The sequence below is a fragment of the Excalfactoria chinensis genome, chromosome Z (genome assembly GCF_039878825.1).
Source record: "Excalfactoria chinensis isolate bCotChi1 chromosome Z, bCotChi1.hap2, whole genome shotgun sequence".
Taxonomy (NCBI): Eukaryota; Metazoa; Chordata; class Aves; order Galliformes; family Phasianidae; genus Excalfactoria; species Excalfactoria chinensis.
The window spans coordinates 43,795,603-43,814,546 of NC_092857.1; the positions used below are offsets into that span (position 1 = coordinate 43,795,603).

The window sequence follows — 18,944 nt, forward strand, 5'->3', positions numbered from 1 at the left end:
AAGGTCCCAGCTATGCTTCTTACAGATGCTCCTGGCTCTCAAGCCAGCAAATATTTTGTGTCTTCCTGATCCCCATCACACTCAGCTGAATTTACAGATGCTCCTATTAGCTGCAATGGCACAGGGAGGATCAAAAGGAGGGAAGAAACCCTTCCATTACAGGCAGAGAAGGCGTGGATCTCCTTGCCCATCCCTATGTCTCTCACTGCCAGTGCCCAGTACATGCTGAGTGTTTGAGCGAAACACTGACTCTTGAATCACACAGGGTTGTGTGATAATTTTTTTGTTGTTTTTGTTTTTTTGCAAAATGGTTGCATTTACCTGCATCACCTTTTTGCCAGGATGTTGGAACAGCTGCCCTTTCTGATCAGTATGCCTTAACAGATGTCTCTACATCTTGTTACACTGTCAAAAACTACACTTATACTTTGCTCCGCCCTCAAGATACTGGCCACTTAGACAAGAGCGAATCCTGGCATGGTTCCTCCTCAGCAGCACAAGAGGTGTTTTTCACTTTTGAATCAGCTCTCAACACCAGTAGACAAGAAGAGGAATCTTGTTTATAAGGATCTTGCAGAGGGAGCTAACGTGCACAGTTCATAGTTTTTGAAGCAGATGGAAACTAACACCCCTGTGAGACTGGAAGTGGGAGGGGTGCAGGGGCGGTTCTTAGAAAGGAGCTGGGACAGAGATAGAAAGCTGCCTAGGAAAGCCGGGTCTTCAGCCACTTCACATGGATCTGGAAGATGTGCTTACTGTTCTTCCCCAAACAGGCTAAGTTCTGACTCCACCTAAAGCTGGGAAATATTATTCTCCTTTCAGTGAGGCAGGACAGGAACAGTTCTACCTCCACTCAGCTTTCAAAGGAAGAGATGCTACTGAACTAGTGTTTAAAGGCTACTAGCTTTTAAACTTCAGACATCTAAGTACAGCCAGCCCCATCTTACAAAGTACAATCAGCCTGCAATTTGTTCTTAGTTCCATTTGACCATCCATGAAATTCTGAAAGACAACTGTTTAAAAACAAACTATTAAGTCAATACTAACTCCTCGCATTACAGAACAGCTTGACAAAACAAGGTCAAATCTGACTGCAACTGTCAAAAGCAAGAGCTGTACCATTTTCCACTGCAGTAAAGAGGCTGAAAAAAGATCACAGCAACACTCTACTTGAGCCAGTTAAAACAAAGGTACAGGTAACCAGTGCAAAATGCTTGCCTCCCCCATGAACTCCGATATGTTTTAAAACCTATTAATTTCCTGATCACAACATTCCCTGGGTGTAACCAGTGTGGAGAGCATTTCTGTTGATGGAGGAGTACAGAGATTGTTTCATCAGCAGCTGTGATGGTCAGCTTCTGGCCACTGTAACCTTTGACACTGTGTAAATATTTCTGTTGCTGCTCTGCGCAATTTAGTCAAAAATACCAACTGAAGTGTTGTTAAGTACTTTATTGATAGTGTAACATGCGGAGACCATCAACCACTATACCATTCAGAGCCTAGCCATGTATCTAAAATTGAGATCCAATCCTCTGTTCATTTCAAAATGGAATCTTCAGATGCTAGGAGGGAAGAAAAACAAATATAGTTAGGACTACTCGTAACTCCCAAGCAATACTAAAACATACAAAACATTTGTGGGATCAAAGATTAGCTTTAAATATGACATTTCTTTCCAGCTGTTTTTTTGTAATTTCTGCTTCTGCTAACTGGACTGAAGTGTATTTCATTGCTGTAGGGTAAAGGCAAGTTTTTTTGCTTTGCTTACTGTTTAAGTGAAAACTTTCAGGACATATCTAAATTGCCATTTCAGAAAGTCATTAGCACAGATGCTGCCATTTATCCATTTTGGAAGAACAATCTTCAACTGCTGCACTGCACTGATTCAAGTTCTAAGAACTGCTTTTCTTACTGGAGAACTGTACCATGCCACTGCTGGGAAACTGACAGCCAACCTGATACGTCCTAAAGAAATAACCACAGAAATCCACTTCTAAATTAACAACCAATCCTGCAGCCCAGCCTCTATCCCCCAAAATGCTGAATTCTTCAGCTAAATAAAAATATCTGAAAGGTTTATGTATAAAGTTCAATGAAAGCTACATATTCAAGACACAAAAGAGCTTTATCTCCAATAAAGAAAACTATTCAACAACTTGAATATTTGATTGTATGTATGTATATGGAATTCACTCAAGTTTGTTTTCTCACAGGGTTTTGTTCAATGTTAGCTTTTTTTCAAGACAGTACGAATATCAGTATTTCCCATTGTGAAGCTACACCAACTGGTTATTAGCCAGTTCTCTTCCTTCCTGTAAGTCCATTTAACTCTCAGCACGCTATTCTGTACATATTCAAAAGGCATGGGGGACTAAAGAAATAATCCTAAGGATAAAAGAAAGCATGCTGCTGCAGCAGTGCTGCATGGCGGGCATGAGAAAAGCAGCAGTCCTGACCCCAGCAGACCACCTTCAACAGTCCTGACATGATAGACACCACAAGTGAAGTTGACCTCTACAGCTACACTAGTGACACTAGTGGCACTGCCAAGTGAGCTGTGGACAGAAGCAGTGGTCCAGGGCCTATGGCTTTGGACATCAGCTGCCCTTCATATCCCCAGGAGGGTGAGCAATCCAACCCAAGAGCCCACCTTCTGCCAGCTCCTTTGCAATCCGTTCGAGCTCCTCGCGCTTCTTTTTCTCCTCCGCCTCTATCCTCTTCTCCTCCTCAGCAATAGGCTTTAGGTAGTCTGTCATTAACACACACGATTAAAAACACCGTTTCTGAGGCTAGGGGCAGCTCTGCGGCTCCAGCTCACTCACAAACGGAAAGAAAACACAAACCAAGACGGGAGGTGCGGCAAAGCCGCTCACGGGAGGCCTTCCCCCCCGGGGCGGGAGGGAAATGGCGGCCGTCTCAAGGTGCCCTTGGGGAGGGCGGGGTGGAGCGGGCCGCGGGGCCAAGGGCTGCCGCACTCACCGTATCGCTTCTTGCCGTAGATCATCCCCACCAGCAGCGCCGAGTACCGGGTGAACTGCGGAGAGCAAAAGACAAGGGCGCACCCTGCGCTCAGCCGCCGCTGCCGCCATACCCGGCCCGACCCGACCCGCAGAGGTGCGGAACGGAGCGAGATGGCGGCAAGGGCCGCCTCGGCCTCACCTTGATGAGGGGGGAGACCTGCACCGGCGGGATCATCTTGGCGGCGGAACTGGCGGCAGAAAGCGGGGCTGCGGCGGAAGGAAGCGGCGGAAGGAAGGTCGGTCCTGCGCGCGACTGTGCCCGCCTCCCGCCCGCCCCTCCGTGCCGGGTCAGCGTGGGTGCCGCGTTCAGCGTATCGCTGTGAGACTGCCAACCTGCAAAGGAACTAGAGGAGGGCAGCCTGCTGGCATGAAGAGAAAGACTGCTTCCTTCATCTCCGAGCGTCTTGAGACCCCCGCGCAAAATCAGTGAGCGTGTGCAAGGAAGCAGAACCCTTTGCTAATGTTTCTGCGGGAAATAGTGGGAAACGTTTTGCATATGTAACGTGAGTAACATATATAACATTCAGGTCTTTTGTTCAGGGTATACACGGTTAGTGTGGAAATAATCCCTCGTGCTTCTGATGTAGTAAATAATGTCTACTCACTAACACCACTTGGTTTTAATGAGTTTATTCCTGAATTTTGGATGACAAGTCCAGCTTTTCAGAAGTGAATAACTGCAAGAATGCACAGATGATATAGCAAAAGGGGCAAAGCATCCTCCAGTTGCATAGGTTACAAGATCGTCCTCCCTCTGCTCTGTCCTCATGAGTCTGCATCTACAGCACTGTGTGCCGCCTGAGGTCCTCAGCGCAAGGATGTGGGAGCTGTTGGAACAGGTCCAGAGGAGATATGAAGATGCTCAGAGGGCTGGAGCATCGCTCCTATGAAGAAAGGCTGAGGGAGCCAGCCACCCTTGCTCAGCCTAGAGAAGAGAAGGCTTTGGGGAGACATCACTCTGACATTCTAATACTTGTCAGAAGCTTAAAAGCATTCTACATGGTCTGATATTTGTATGACAAAGATGAATGGTTTTGAACTAAAAGAAAGGAGATTTAGGTTGGATATTAGGTGGAAATCAGATTCGATTCAAATGTCATCTACAGAGCAGAAATAAAGGGTTGGAAGCTTTGCTATTTCCATCAGTGATTGAAATTTATTATCAACACACATATTCACTGCTTATGTGCCAACTGAACCATAGAAACAAAGCCATATAGAACCAAAGTGCTTTTATTAGTTAGCAGAAAAAAACAGCAATACATAACACAGAATCCTACTGCAGGTCATTTAGCCTCAACCAGGTCTAAAATTCCTGCATATCTGAAGGTATATCTTACAGTAAGCATGTAATACCAAGGTGCTTCAAACCAAAAACAAAAATGCTTTCAGAGTGATCTCAATTGAAAGTATCTGTTTTCATTATAATTATTCCAAGCACTACTTACTGCAGCACTTTGTTGGTTTTTTTTCTATTATTGTTTTTGTTGTTCCTTTCTAAGAGGAACACCAAAATCCCCCAAATGCTTTTAAACAAGGCATTAAGGTTATCAGGCACTAAGTTCAAAGTACAAACTAATATGCCTATACCAAAAAGCAACATAAAGCCTTCCAGAGGGTAGCCAGAGCCTAGATGAATTTGCCTGCTCCTTCTTGAACAGCTATCCATCCACAGGTGAAAGTCTGAGCATCAGCACATAAATTTTAAAAATACCAATGTCCAGTGGACTGGAACTTCTACCAATTAGTTCCTTATGAGTTTCACTATTGCTTATTTAGCCTCTTGTGAAAGACCAGCTCAGCTCCCTTGTCCATTGGAGAAGTCTTACACATGTCAAGAAAGTCTCACATTCTATCAAAATACAGTAGCATGTTTTCACGTGAACAAAAGGTGGTTCCTTTCTACGGCATAAGAACAGACACTGAAAGCCTGAGAAATCCAAGCCTTTCATTTCAGATGTACAGCTGCTTGAAAACTGAAGACAAGTTTACTTAGTCTCACAGCTCTTCAAACTTCTTCCTTAGGAGACATCAAAGCTAGTTCAAACCCTGCATGTGTAGCCATTGTTTATTCTCCATGAGATTTTTAAATACATCAGTTTTAAAAAGAATATAATTGAATTTTCACTCAAGCAGCCTGGAGGACTGCATACACAACTCACTCAAAACAGATGTTCAAAACTGATCAAGAGGATCTTTGAAAATGATCACTGGCTATTGAGAAGAGATGCTTTTGACTTTAGAAAAAAAGAAGTGAGAGCAGAGACCAGCAATCCGTATACACAAATGTCCTATTATACACTACCCAGAAAACCAGGTGTCCATCACATCTGCCAAGCCTTGCTTCCTATTTTATAGCATCATAACCAGCTTTATACCCATGTTTGGTTTTCATATTGACTACTGCACGCCAGAGATGGGGCATTTTACTGGGTATCTGTGTATGCCTTCAATGATTATCACTGCAGTTACACTTCAAGCAGCATTTTTTCCCAGATGTTTAATTTTCAAGGTGGGGGAACATGCTTTTTTGTTTTTGCCACTTACTCTTGCCTTCGTTCCCCACCCCCCCCCCCCACCCCAAGTTACTAGCTTTGCAGAAAGGGTTTTAAGCATGACCAGCTAAAATTAAACTATGCTCCAGTTATGGCTAACACAGGCTTTAATGTAGACCAATATACAGATCACACAGCAAGACAACATGAGTTAGAAGAACTGAAATTAATGCTTTATCTTCACATGCACTGCATGGAAATTTATGAGCGTGTTTCAGTAGGAGACAAACATGCCTCCTCTTCTTCTAACAATACAACCTTCCGCCTGGAAAGAGACATCACAGACTTTATGACAGTTAAAGAAATCCTAACAAAAATGCGCAAGGCAAGAAAAGCAAATGGAATTACAATCTGCATAAGATGGAAAATTTCTGTGCTAAATTCACTTAACAAGCATGTTAGAAAGAAGGCTCCAAGGCTCACACAAGGGTAGAGAGCCAGCTTGGCAAACATGAAGGCATGCTCCTTGCCACCGTATCTAGCAAAAGGATGCAGTGTTTCCCTTTCATGGAGGAGGGCTGTAGTCCATATTGCAAACTGAAATATGCTGGCAAAGAAAGTAATTACACAGCTGACCTGAATAGCTTCTATTTCATTGTGTGACTTCTCTGCAAATTCACTAGTCAGCTGGTAAGCCAGCGGAAGACCACCAATGAAAGCCAATGAAAGTATATTAAGCAGTCCCATTAATCGTGTAGCTTTTGTTACATACAGGAAAAGTGAGTGATGGACAAACCACAGGAGACCAATTGTCACAAAAGAGCCAAAGTAGGCAAGATAGTTTGGTCCATATTCACTTAAAGCTTCAAGAAGGCTTCCATGAAATTTCTCCCCAACTTCTCTTGGATCAGGAACATTGTCTTCACTGTGGAGAGAAAACTTACTTTACTTTCATGTACATTTCATAAAACACACCTGGAACAACAATGTTCTATGTTGTTTTACTCTGAGCAGATAGAGAAGAACGGCCATCCATTCTGTAGTTCTCCAATTTTTAACTCGGCATGGGCGTTTCAAATAGAAGTTCTGCATATAAATTAGATCTGAAAGTAAACTGGAATTCCTTCAGATTAATGTAATAACGTTGCCACCGGGACTAAACAGCTTTTCCTTATAAAAGTATTTTATCTGAAAACACAATGAAGTATAAGGAAGTTTTGTTCTTCAAGAGTCCCCAACCTACATTACATAGGCTGATGATCACAAGTGCTGAAATGTAGGAGGTGTAAATATCTTTTGTTTGTGCTCTGCAACTTTCCAGCAAATTATACTTAAGGTCATTGCTGCAGACTTTAGTGTCAGTATTTAGCTAGCTTTATTTCTTCAAATATTACCTACAAGTTGATATTACAGTTAACAATACAGGTTGTGAGAGTCAGCACAAAGCCTTACCATATATCCAAAATGAGCAAGGTTGCTACAATAGCATAGACTCCATCACTGAATGCTTCTACCCGTTCCTTACTCAGAGGCTCACTTAAGTAAAAACTAAAGGTTTCTAAGCTATAGCTTGCCTCCTCTTCATGTCTGTGACCTGGAAAAAAAATCAGCATATTTTTATACTAAAGACAGACAAAATCAGAAGTTACAAAACAAGGTAGTTAATGGAAATTTTTAAAAAAGTAAATTAAAAACAATAAAATAAAATAAAATAAATATATATATAAACATAAGAACAACCAAGCTGCCATGATATCCCCGCCTACTGTCTTTCCCCTCCTCCCTCCTACCATCTTTCACCACACCTGACAAAATCTTTCTGTAGAAAGTCAGTCATCCACCCAAGTCAGTCATTCCACCTTTTTTCATAGAATCATATTTTTTCTGCAGTTGTGGCATTCCCCGAACAGGACAAATGCTTCAGGAACAGAAAAGTCAATTTTTTCTCCTTCATGGTCAAAAAACTCAGTTCAGATGCTGTGCTATATACCCCAGAATAACCTAACAGCAGTAGGTTAATAATAAATAATAATAGATAATAGATAATAAATGCTGTATTGGAAGAAAAAAAACTCAGTGCAGAATTGGGGCTGCATGGGGACATCAAACCATTCGCATTAAAATAAAAACAGTCTTTGCCCAAAAGATGTGGCTCTGTATGTTCAACTGGGCTTTGAATTGCCCAGTTAGCCAAGCTGCACTACCTCACAAGTATATATTCAATGAAGAAAAGGCCTGCAGCTTCCAGAAGAAGGAAATGAATTAAAGAAGTGTGAACATGTGAATCGTTAGAGCAGTAAATTGTGTTAGCCACCTGAAAAGAGTGAGAAAACACAGCTGTGGCCTGACTGTGGACAGAAGTGTCCTTGTTGCAGAAGGCAGTATTTGTATACATTTATTCTCCAGCTCTGAGCATATGTCTTTTGCTGTTTCAGAGCTTTTCTGCCTGCCAAATACTGTTGCTGCATAGTAGGGTCAAAGTAAGTGCCCATTCGCAGTAAAAAAAGATGGACTTTTACAGGGCAAAACAAGAGCAGTGGAGGCACAGAGGCGTTATTCTGCTAACTCAACTAGACAGTTCTGATTTCAAAGAAGTGAATCTTGTTGAATCTTGATGGTATTCTTGTGGTCAGTTTTGCCTTCAAAGGGGAAATATTACTTTCAAAAAACTGAGTAGGTTGCATGGTACTATCTTCTGGCAAGGTCTTTTCTCAGGGGTGTTTCAGTAGAGCTTTATCTGGCTGTTTATACGGTTATGCAATTGTTAGTATTGACACAAGGGGGCAGAAAGAACCTAAGCAAGACCATGAGGCAAAGCAGTATGCTTTTATGTTGACTTAAGATACATGAATTTACACTTTCAGACCAGAGCACTTAGATTAATAAGGTATAACATATTAAACAGTTAATTATCCTAGCAGTGTTTTCGTTATATATGTGCTTATTTTTAAGGGACATGGTTTACTGAGGAAACATGGATAGGAGGTGAATGGTTGAACTGGATGATCTTGGAAGCTTTTTCCAATCTTGGTGATTCTGTGAATCCAGAATCTCAAATGTGCTATTGGATGCAAGAGAACATGGGATTGTTGAAAAGAAAGTCATGCTGGCACAGAGCTTATTTCCTCTATTTTTCTGTCCTCATACTGGCCTACAAGGAAAGAAAACAGATAGAAAGCCTGCAGCCACTGCTCTGTAACTGTGTGTGTGATATTCAGAACAAACCAGAGAGGTTTCACTTACAGAACTGATGCTGTAATACACATGTTATACAAATCTAGTAGAAAACATAAGGCAGGGAGGCAGCTGAGGATAGACTGGAAACACAGCTAAATAAAATTTCCACATTCCCCAAATCACTATATTCTAAGACTAAGATTGGAAGAATTGAAGTTACATCATTCCATGCTGTTTGGATAACAGTTTGACAATCTAGAAACTGAATATCAGAATACACTCCCTCTGTTACTCACCTACAATCTTGGTTTTACACCATGTTATGAATCGACCAAGATGTGGAAAAACAATTACGAGCCCAAGAAGTAAGTAAGACTATGGAAAAGAAAAATGAAGAGGTTTACATGTACTAATCAAAACATAAATTTCTCCCTAAGTTTAATATGAAACTATTATTCACAATCCTTAGCTATAATCTCATGGAGAATAAACAAACTGTGATTTTACGGTGTGGAAATAACTTCTGAAATCAACAAGCACATCCTGAATACTAACACTTTTCGATAGCTAATTTAATAACATCAGCAAACCAAGCTAAAACAGGAAGTTAGAGAACCACCACATGTTCCTAATGATACCTGGCATTTGTCACTTAACCTGAAATTCTACTTTTCCCAGTTAAACCTCCTAAGCACCCCTGCACTGTACTGGCAAAAGTGTTTGGATAACAGTGTAATAATAAGATCAGGGAATGCCTATAGCTTCACAAGTAGAAAAAAATAACAAAACCAAGCCTGCAATTGCTTTCTTTTTGTCAAATCACTTTTATAGTGCTCAGAAAGCTGCACTGAAAGAAGAGTGATGGTGACAGAGAAGTATAAGGGTTTCTTAAGTGAGAACACAAAAACATCTGTGAGAGACACTCCCAATTACAAAGTGCTTTGCAGATTTTGACCACTATTCTACACAGATTTCATGAAACTGCTTGAATCTCTTCTGGTTCCCTTATGCCTTCGATGAAGGCTGTACCTATGTTAGGCATCTCTGTGAAGTGTCATTATTATAAAAATACCTCCAACACCCTGAAACTCAAATACATCTCAACAGTTCCCTCCAAAAAGAGCATGATATAAGTATCCATCTCCTGAACTTGTTTTTGAAGTATGTAACCATTATGCTGACACACTGTGCCAACTAACTGTTGGGGGAGTTTGCATAAGCTGTGTCAGTCTGTGTGCTACTTCTGTCCAAAAGACAGGCCAGTGCATCAAAAGTCGTTCACAGATTCTGCACAAATCTAAGTTGCTGTATTAATATTTAACTGTTGTTTGTTTGTTTTTTTAACATTAACAAACAAAAATTACACTGGTGAACAAGAGAGGAGAATAACAGTGAAGTCCCAGATGAGAGAAGTATTTTCAGTTACAGTTAGGCATTTTCACACTTGGATTGTTACTTTTAAGAAAAAAAGACTAGTTACAGATCCAATTCTTGTCAAATTTGGGGATACGACAGTGTATTTAAAACTCAGTTAAATCCATCTGTCTTTAAAAAACAAGGCAGAGGAAAGGAAACTGAATATATTAAAAACTAGAATCCAGTTCCAAGCAGAGGTTTTGAAAAAAATAAAAGCTACAAATATGTAGAAGTAACTCCACCACTTAATAAAGACAGTAGGGAAAAAGGCTAAAGAGCAAGACACAGCCAAAAACATTTGTTTTGAGATGCAATTAGGCTGTCTGATCTGCTTACTCTATTTGCTCCTACACCTTGCAAATACAAGAATTATATTCACTTCTTCTCAGTTTGTGCAATGTGAACCGCATGTCCTGTAATCTTTCACACTGATTAATGATAAGAAAGATGCTAACTTTCATTTTAGAAAATCTCCCTCTGAAAAGTAATTTAAGGAAACCATTGAAAACACCTAGGCTGAGTAAAGCAAACACTGTAGCAAAAAATTCCTCCAAAACCTATACAAACTCAGTCTAGGGATTGTTCTCTGTGAACTGAGCATGTTCAGAGTACAGACTGTAACTACATCATCACAGAACTGGCAACTGAGAAAATCTGTGTATTTAACATACAGATCATTATTTTAATACACAGTCTTAACACCCATAAACACAACGAATATAAGCTGCTTCATCAGTGTACTCTGATAACTAGGAGAACTTACCAAAGGAATAAAGAAAAAAGAAAAGATGGCTGCTAAAAAGCATAAAACCGGTCCTCTTAGGATAATCTTTAGGATGTGACGTTTATAGAAGTTCTGATTTTCAGACACCTGAATCTGTTGATTCAATAAATGTGGGTGATAGAATCCATACACTACTATCACAGCCTGCAGGAAAAATGTCATAATTGCAAATTACTGAAAATAATTCATATAAGCATACACAGCATTTCAACTTTAAGACTGTAAATCAACAAATTCCAGAACACATTCAACCACATTCTTCACAATAAGACACGGAAGACAACTAGTGACTACCCTAAAACAAGCCAGAGCCATCGTCAAGTACTTAGAACAGTGGCAGAAAGCTTAAGTCCCAGCAGCCATTGCTGTCTGACTCAGCGAGAACCACAGCAGGAATGGTGAATTGCTGTTTCACCAGTTTTAAAACTTTTGAAGAGTGAGGAAAGAATTCCAAACTTTGAGATCAAAAGATCTGTTGCATAAGGAAGCTGCAGAGGACAGCAGTAATGCAATCATTCATGTCATCAACAGGTACTACTTATGATAACCCACAAAACTTGGAAAACTACTAATATACAAACAAACAAAAAAAAGTACTTCACAATTTATATCCATAGTTAACAAACCTAACTTCAGTTCCATACAATTAAATATAGTCTGTAAAAGAGAAAATAATTGGATAACTCACCTGTATAAGGCCAATGACAACAGCACAGACACTGAACAGGAAAATTCCAAAAGGTACCCCTGGAAAGGAGGCCATTAAGGAAAACTAGAAGACAAAGCAACCAGATCAAACATGCTGTTAGGAAGCAATTAGGAATGAAGTGTTCTTCATTTGACACCGAAACTTAAAAACGTAACACATTACATTTCAGTGCAGCTTCACTAAACACAGTCTTTAGCCACAAACACATCTCAGCTGAAGGTGTCTGAAGAGATAGCTTTCCTCTCAGGTCGATTCTGTAAATCTTAACCTCACTGATACTAAGTCTTCTTAGTAACTACAGACTGCTTAGCAGCTGAGCATCAAATTTAGCAACATTTCAGTAGATAAATGTCTGTAATTGAACGGTCCTGCTATGAGAATACCCTTTTGAATCCTTTTATTCCTCTAGCTCCACGGCCTTATTTATCTCTGTAGTCCTACTATGTGAAAAGAACAGGAAAAAAAAAAAGAAAAAAAAGAAACAAACAAACAAACAAAACAACAAACAAGCCAGTAGGAATTGGTATTAGATAACAGTGCCAGCCTTATAGAAATTATTTCAGCTTGAAAGCAAAGAAAAAAAAGCATACTTTTATACACTTGCTGACAAAGGCCCCTTTACTGACCACAGCTTTATTATTTGTAGATTAATGATAACAGAGAGTTATCCATAAATAAATGGCCCATCATTTAATCTGTTCTAAACATACAATAGAAATCAACAATCATTTCAAGCAACTGTTTCATTTTGCTAATTATGGTGTTCAGTTGCAATTATTCTTGCTAGGTTATCTGACCAAAAACTGCAGAGCAGTATGAAACACAGCTTTAGTTTCCTTACAAAATGCAAAATTCTTTCTATTCAACTTTGACATCTCTCAATACACCCACCTCTTTTAAAGAAAACCTGGCAAATTGTGCCTTTTTAATGATTATATATTTTCTTTCACAATATCCATCTTCTGCTCAGTCTGCAGTAGTTGCAGATAACAACATAATGTTGTGAATTTCCAAAAATTAAGGATTAATAAATTAATTACAAAATGTACTATTACAATGGATTCTGGGTTTGCACTATAGTAATACTATCCTGGTTTTCTGAATACTTTGGTAAAGTCATTCCAAATAGGAAAAGAAAAAACACTGTAATTTAAATGCACATCAAATTTTGGAAAGGTACTTACCGTGTATGGCAAGAAAGTTATGATCATCATACAAGCCTTAAAAATGGAAAAACAAAACAAAAAAAAAAAAAACAAAAACTGAAAATCTAGGTAAGCTACAAACAAACAATCACATCATTCAAAACATACAGTATGCAATGCAAAGAAACTCAAATGCAAATGCTGGATCACAAACAAAATATTTCTGAAGTTGGTGAGCTATGACTATAATATACAGTTATAATTGGGTTAGTCAAACCCACCTTTCATGTCTCCTATCCCAAACTGTTCAGGCTTACTTCAGAAAACACTACAGCTTTCTTACCAGTACTACTGATAAGAGACTTGTTTGTGGTTTGTAACAGATTTCTTGCTAAATTTCTTTGCCAAAAGCATCACACGGAATCTTTAAGAGGTGCTTCCTAGCCAAAACCCATTAATCTTTGATCATAAATATCTCAAACGTAGGTCAAATTAGAAAATGACAACAAAGTTTAAAGCAGACATTGCTTCAAAAGGGTAAATTAGTGAAGAGTTACATGCCTTAAGCAACTCTTCCTGTTCTTAAGGTACCTACATTCAGAATTTTTTGATAAAAATTAAAGGAGCCATGATTGCACTGTCAAGAGAACAACATTTTTAGCAATTTTATAAAACAAGGATATGTACCCCAGGGCTGCTTTCCATTACATTTAACAGTAACTAAGGTATTGCAGCATTGCTCATACAAACACACTCTCAAATAAGTGAGGAATTCTTATAAGATTTAGGAAAGAGTAGAGGTCAAAACACTGCTTAAGAGACTGCTATCTCAGCATTAAGACCATATAATACTGTATTAAATACGCTCCACAGTGAATTTCAACAGAAAAATAGCCGAAATCACATCTGAAACTCAAGCTCACAGCTCTGATTTTTGCCAAAAGTAACACAACATTACAAAGGGGATATACATGAGCAATACTGACCACAAGGGTCGAAAATCTTTCTGCCTAAGTGCCTCTTCAGTTCCTCCAGTTGAACTGAAGTGTAGAGGTTCTGTTAGCTTTCAGTAAAACACATCCAAATTACAAGCAAGTTAGCTTTCTATCACAAGCTCTACCTAGGAAGAATTAAATTTTTTTCTTGCCTTTGAACTTCAGCAGAGTTCATTTACATTAGAAGCTTTCTGTTTCATAGACTCATACTAAGGAAAAAAAGTGACACATGCTTGATAGTTAATCACAAAGCATACCTGGTAATACTCACCAGATTTAGAAGAGCAAGGACATCATCTATAAACTCTATCACCTGGAACAACCTGGCAAGGCAACATACTATGAACAGATTAAAAAAAAAAAAAAAAAATCTGCATTGCAACACTGCATACAATTTATACATGCAATAAAGAGAAATCTGACTTCCCCTGCTCCAGAACTCATACAAGCAATTCAAATGCTACCAAAACTCATTAAATCAAGCATGGAAGTCATTTGCTAGAAAAATCTGAAAAGCTAGACATGAACAGTCAAATTCAATCACAGAGCAATTCACTTCTGCTTGAAGGACATGTGGCATAAGATGTACCAACCTGGTGTGTGTGTGTGTTTGTGTCAGTTCTACACTTCCACTGCACCTGATACTTTAGTTCTAACCTTCCACCTCACTTGTACCTTTAATGCAAGGTAAAATGAACTGCTATCTCAAGCCAATTCTATTGCAAAAACAGCAATCAAGATGGCAGTTCTGATCCATCTAGTCAAATACCAAAATCCTAACAAGGCATAGGGCTACAAATGGGTGTCACACTTTATGAAAACCAAAGATATGGGGATGATTCTCATAAAGGAATCAATGACAATTTTCTGGAGGACTTGCCACTTCATAGATGGCATTGATGACATGCAGCAAGGTAGGCCTTTGGCTTGCTTTCTCCCACTGCAGTATTATTCCAGAATAACTGTCTTTTTTCCCACCGGACACACCCAGAACAAGGTTGAGAGCCACAAAATAACTATCATTATTTCTCAACTAATTAGCAACTCATTTGAAGGCCTAAAAATAACCAGATTCTCATAGCCTGTGCTCAGTGCTCATGCAAATGTTTCAGAAGCCTGAACAATGACAGACTTTCACCAGCAGGTACTGTTCATGCACAAGAACCATAACAAGCCCATTTGATACTCAGATCCCCAAACAAATATACAGTCATCAGGTTGACTTTTCACTTTTCAGGTTCTAAACTATGTTGTGACAGAATCTAAGCAATAGAACTGCACAGGTTGTCTAGAAAAGATCCGGTTTTCAGAGACCATCCAAAGTCTCTGAACTTAGCCTCATATATGCCATTGTGAAAAAATATTTTCCTCATTTTCTCTGAAATCTCACAGAGTCAAGATCATGCTGTTAGGGCCTGATTACCTGTAGTACATCAAGGCTTAAAACTATTTCTCCTGAAGATACAGTACAGTTGTTGGCAAATAAACTTTTCTTCCAAACTGCCACACATCTTGTTAACGAAGTTCCTGATGCACATAAGCATTACAAAGAATCAACTGTACCCATCACCCTCCACAAATAATAACCAAATTTCGTAAAGGCTATCCTTCAATAATTATTCGTGCAGGCAAGAAGTACAATGTAACAAAAGCACTGATGTGAACTACCAGTTTCAGGTATTGAATTACAGGCTGCATCTCTACCAGAATGGGATCAACCCACTTCCATAAGGGAAGGAATGTAGCAACATTTATGTCTTTAAGAATTCAAACAAACACTGCTCTGATTCCATTAAGCTGCAGAGTTAGCTTGGTTGAGCAGAGAGTAAGATGCAGCTACCTTGATTTTTATTGACTGAGAGGAACTCAGCAACACTATAGCTGGGGGTAATGTTATTTCAGGTCACGAGTCCTTTAAAACTATACAATCCACTCACAGCTTTCTATCTGACTTAAAACACTTAATTGTGCATTTCATTTTCCTTAAGCATTTAGAGGTTTATCTCTTTACCCAAAAGGAATTATAGCAAACTAAGACCAATGGCAACGTTCCATCTCACCTGTTAGCACTGCCATGCGTACAATAAAGATATATGTTTGAAGAAAAAAATATATTTGGGAGTATTATTGGGTGGGGGGTTGGCAAATCAGATCTGCCTACAAATAGCTGAGCTCCAGTTCAAGCAAAGAGGTAATTTTTAGCGACTTCACTAAAACACAATCCACATTATCTTTAATGGATTTGGAAGCAAGACCCGCCAACCTTGCTTGTAAGACTAAAACCCCTTAGAACACTATGGCAGAGGAGAAAAAGCTTGTTTGCTGCCCTGCTTCCAGTGAATGCTTATAAATTAATTTATCTCTGCATATTCATTTAACTACTGAGATACAGTTTGCTGGAAGCATACATAGCACTGTAAAATGCTGCACCTGCAACATCACATCTGATTTTGTGAGAAGCACCCCTTATGGACAGAGAAAAGCAAATTTTAATCTGGCTGTACTGAGTTCTTCTATTTCTGTACTTCACAACTTAAGAACTCTCACTTTTTCCAGCAGTTTCCATTGTGGAGAAATACATCCATTCACAGCTTTGGGTAGAAATTTTTATACTATCCAACAGAAGAAAATCCAGAAATGTAACAGCAACATAAAAATGTTATCTCCCATCTTTTTAACAAGAACTTTTCTTTAACTTTGTAATGGAGTTAAACATTTTTCTGTCTTCCTACCTTACATGTGCTGCCCATGCCACTGTGACTATTAAGAAGGTCATCAAGTACACTGCAATTTTTGTTAGAAGAAGTTGCTGAACACTTTCACCTAGTTTCTGAAACAAAATAAAAAGTTAAACCCAGATAGAAATGAAAGATTAAAAAATCCTGTTACTCATAGACTTACGCAGCACGTTTACTGTGATCATGGACTATGCCTGAGTTTCCTAAATTAAACTAGACAAAATGATCAATATTGAGTCCAGCTGTTTTTAAGAACAGAAAAACATACTGTGATCAAAGGAATTTTGAGTCTTTCCAAATGACTAATTTACACTGCCCAGCGCTTTGGCTTCTTCCAGATTTAGTTTATTTGCTGTAGTCCTTTATTTTTCCCATCTTTATTCTCATTAGTTACGATTAACTTGATTTTAAAACCCATGTTCAATTTATGATATGCTAAGTGTCTTCTCTAACTGATGATGTATTACAGACAAGAGCCAATGTATTCTGACAGATGTTTCAGTCAGATAGGTCATTTATTTCCATACAAAACAACTGCATATTCTACACAGCTCATTAAGGCTTTATATAATGACATTTGTAAACTACGCAGGTCTTCGGTATCTAAGTTTTTCAACTCGGGCTATACATCTCCTCTTTGAGGTTTAGTACTAATGGTTTGCGAGTTCAGGTCTTGAATGGAAGAGGGGTGTTGCATTAAGAAGGTATGTACATTTCCAAAGACTCAAGAGACAAGTGAAAAATGTCAAAGAAGGTACCTGATCGGGATGTATTTTGGTGTGAGCCACAGGCAAAATCTGAAATAACAAAGCTCTATTAGTACAAGCCAGAACATTATAAAAACCTAATGAACTTCAGCAGGGTGCAGATATTCAGAGGTCGTATAATGACTCACACTGGGTCACGCAACGACTTATTACGAGCAACACTACCCACGAACTTGCACTCGTTCACAGAACCTGCTCACGACAGACTGCGGTCACACCCTCGGGGAGAAGGACTGGGGAGGGGCGCGTAAACACAGCGTGGCACCCGAGCACGGCGCTGCCCCCGGTCGGTAAGGCAGGGAAGCGTCTCCGGGGCAAGCAGGGCACAGCCCCCGTCCCTCCCCGCCCAACCTCTGCCCGCCGGACAGGACCCGGGCCCCGCGCAGGCCCCACGGCCGGCGCTCACCATCACAGTGGCGATGATGGAGAGCAGCGCGTCGCTGTAGGCCAGCAGCCGGTGCGACGTCTGCGTGCTGCTCCCCAGCTCCAGCTCCAGCTCCGTCTTCCTGGCCCCGCCGCCGGGGCCCGGCGTAGCGGCCCGCGGAGCCGACATGGGCCCGGTGCGGTGCGCCCCGCCCCGCCAGTACCTCCCCCGACACGGCGGCCGCTGGGCGGGGGCGGCCGCGGGGGCTTGGCCGCGTTGCGGGCCGGGAGTTGATAGCCCAGCTAGAGCGGCTGCAAAGAGGAAAACAACGCCTGGAGCTTGGGGGTAACAAGGCTTGCGACTGCGGCCCTCCCCAGGCGACCAGCCCGGCCCCGGGGGGCTGGGCTCAGTTCGCCCCGCCCCGCCCTGGTGCAGCGTCGCCTCACGTGTTGGGTGTAGTTTGGGTGCCACAGTATAAGGAGGGCATAAAATATTAGCATCCAAAAGGACTATGAAAATGGTGAAGGGTCTGGGGAGGAAGATGTGTATGGACCGGCTGCTGTCCTTTGGTGTGCTCAGCCTAGAGCAGAGGAGTGCAGCTGTATGCGTGGGTAACTGTAGGTCTGAAGGCTCACATGAAGGGCTCTCTCCGGGGGTCATCAGGGACTGGTGGCAGTGCTGCCCGGGCTGGGACACTCTGTCTGGAGAGGCTCAATAGCACTCGAAGTATGTCAGTGCTAAAAGGTCTTGCAGTGCTGAAATCTGGCATTCAAGTGTGTTAGTAGTCATTGATGATTATGTACAGGAGATGGAAATAAAACAGTGTGATCTTAGGCAATAGATTTAAGAACCCGTGAGCTATTCAACTGCATCTCAGGCTCTGCTGCAGTGTTTCTACAACTGGTGGAAATTAACTTTCAAGCCTACCACGACTAATCACCCTGAGATGGTGATATGCATTCTTCCTGGAAAGAAGAATGGGGAAAAAAAACAACAAAACAGCAACTGGGAATCTTGGCTGCACACAGGCCAGAGGAGAAAGCTGTAAAGCTGGCGAATGGGCAGCTGGTTTCTAACGTGTATGGGGAGACTCATGTCAGGAACTAGAACAGGCTAGCCATGAGACTTATCACAGAGCAATCTAGGGAATTACCTCTGGAGATTTTTTGGGAAGGCAAGCAACAGTCTGAAGAGAAGGCTTAGCAATAAGTCTAGCAATAAGATAGCAATAAGGTATGCTGATCACTAAAGTTTTTGTAATAATAAAGCTCTAATTGTAACCACAGCCCAAGGGACATTCTTCATTTTGCTGAGGGTTGCTGAAGTAACCT

The 18,944-nt window shown here is 40.6% G+C and overlaps 2 protein-coding genes across 3 annotated transcripts; both read right to left on the bottom strand.

The window, feature by feature from the left end:
* Positions 1-1,437: 1,437 nt before the first annotated feature.
* Positions 1,438-3,320, bottom strand: ATP5ME (ATP synthase membrane subunit e). Its single transcript, XM_072360475.1, has 4 exons — positions 3,163-3,320; positions 2,983-3,037; positions 2,654-2,752; positions 1,438-1,565 (listed from the first exon to the last, which is right to left on the bottom strand). Exons 1-4 carry the CDS (start codon positions 3,196-3,198, stop codon positions 1,540-1,542), a joined length of 216 nt encoding a protein of 71 aa, XP_072216576.1. The 5' UTR covers positions 3,199-3,320; the 3' UTR covers positions 1,438-1,539.
* Positions 3,321-4,240: 920 nt separating this feature from the next.
* TMEM175 (transmembrane protein 175) lies at positions 4,241-18,002 on the bottom strand. 2 transcript variants are annotated; one of them, XM_072360474.1, is made up of 10 exons: positions 17,656-18,002; positions 17,241-17,279; positions 16,477-16,574; positions 14,016-14,067; positions 12,789-12,824; positions 11,584-11,667; positions 10,875-11,039; positions 8,992-9,070; positions 6,971-7,112; positions 4,241-6,443 (listed from the first exon to the last, which is right to left on the bottom strand). In XM_072360474.1, exons 1-10 carry the CDS (start codon positions 17,800-17,802, stop codon positions 5,780-5,782), a joined length of 1,506 nt encoding a protein of 501 aa, XP_072216575.1. In that variant the 5' UTR covers positions 17,803-18,002; the 3' UTR covers positions 4,241-5,779. The 2 variants fall into 2 exon arrangements, with proteins under 2 accessions (XP_072216575.1, XP_072216574.1); XM_072360473.1 differs by having other exon boundaries at positions 14,016-14,083; positions 17,656-17,749.
* Between the last annotated feature and the right edge of the window lie 942 nt (positions 18,003-18,944).

Excerpts from the sequence above, each read along its gene's own strand:
- ATP5ME (XM_072360475.1), bottom strand. The coding sequence starts at position 3,198 with ATGATCCCGCCGGTGCAGGTCTCCCCCCTCATCAAG. Across the intron at positions 2,753-2,982 it reads CTACGGCAAGAAGCGATACG|ACTACCTAAAGCCTATTGCT; the intron begins GTGAGTGCGGCA and ends TGTTAATGACAG. Across the intron at positions 1,566-2,653 it reads TGCAAAGGAGCTGGCAGAAG|CATCTGAAGATTCCATTTTG; the intron begins GTGGGCTCTTGG and ends CTTCCCTCCTAG.
- TMEM175 (XM_072360474.1), bottom strand. The coding sequence starts at position 17,802 with ATGTCGGCTCCGCGGGCCGCTACGCCGGGCCCCGGCGGCGGGGCCAGG. Across the intron at positions 17,280-17,655 it reads CCATCATCGCCACTGTGATG|ATTTTGCCTGTGGCTCACAC; the intron begins GTGAGCGCCGGC and ends TTGTTATTTCAG. Across the intron at positions 9,071-10,874 it reads CTTTTTTCTTTATTCCTTTG|TCTTACTTACTTCTTGGGCT; the intron begins GTAAGTTCTCCT and ends TCTTTTCCATAG.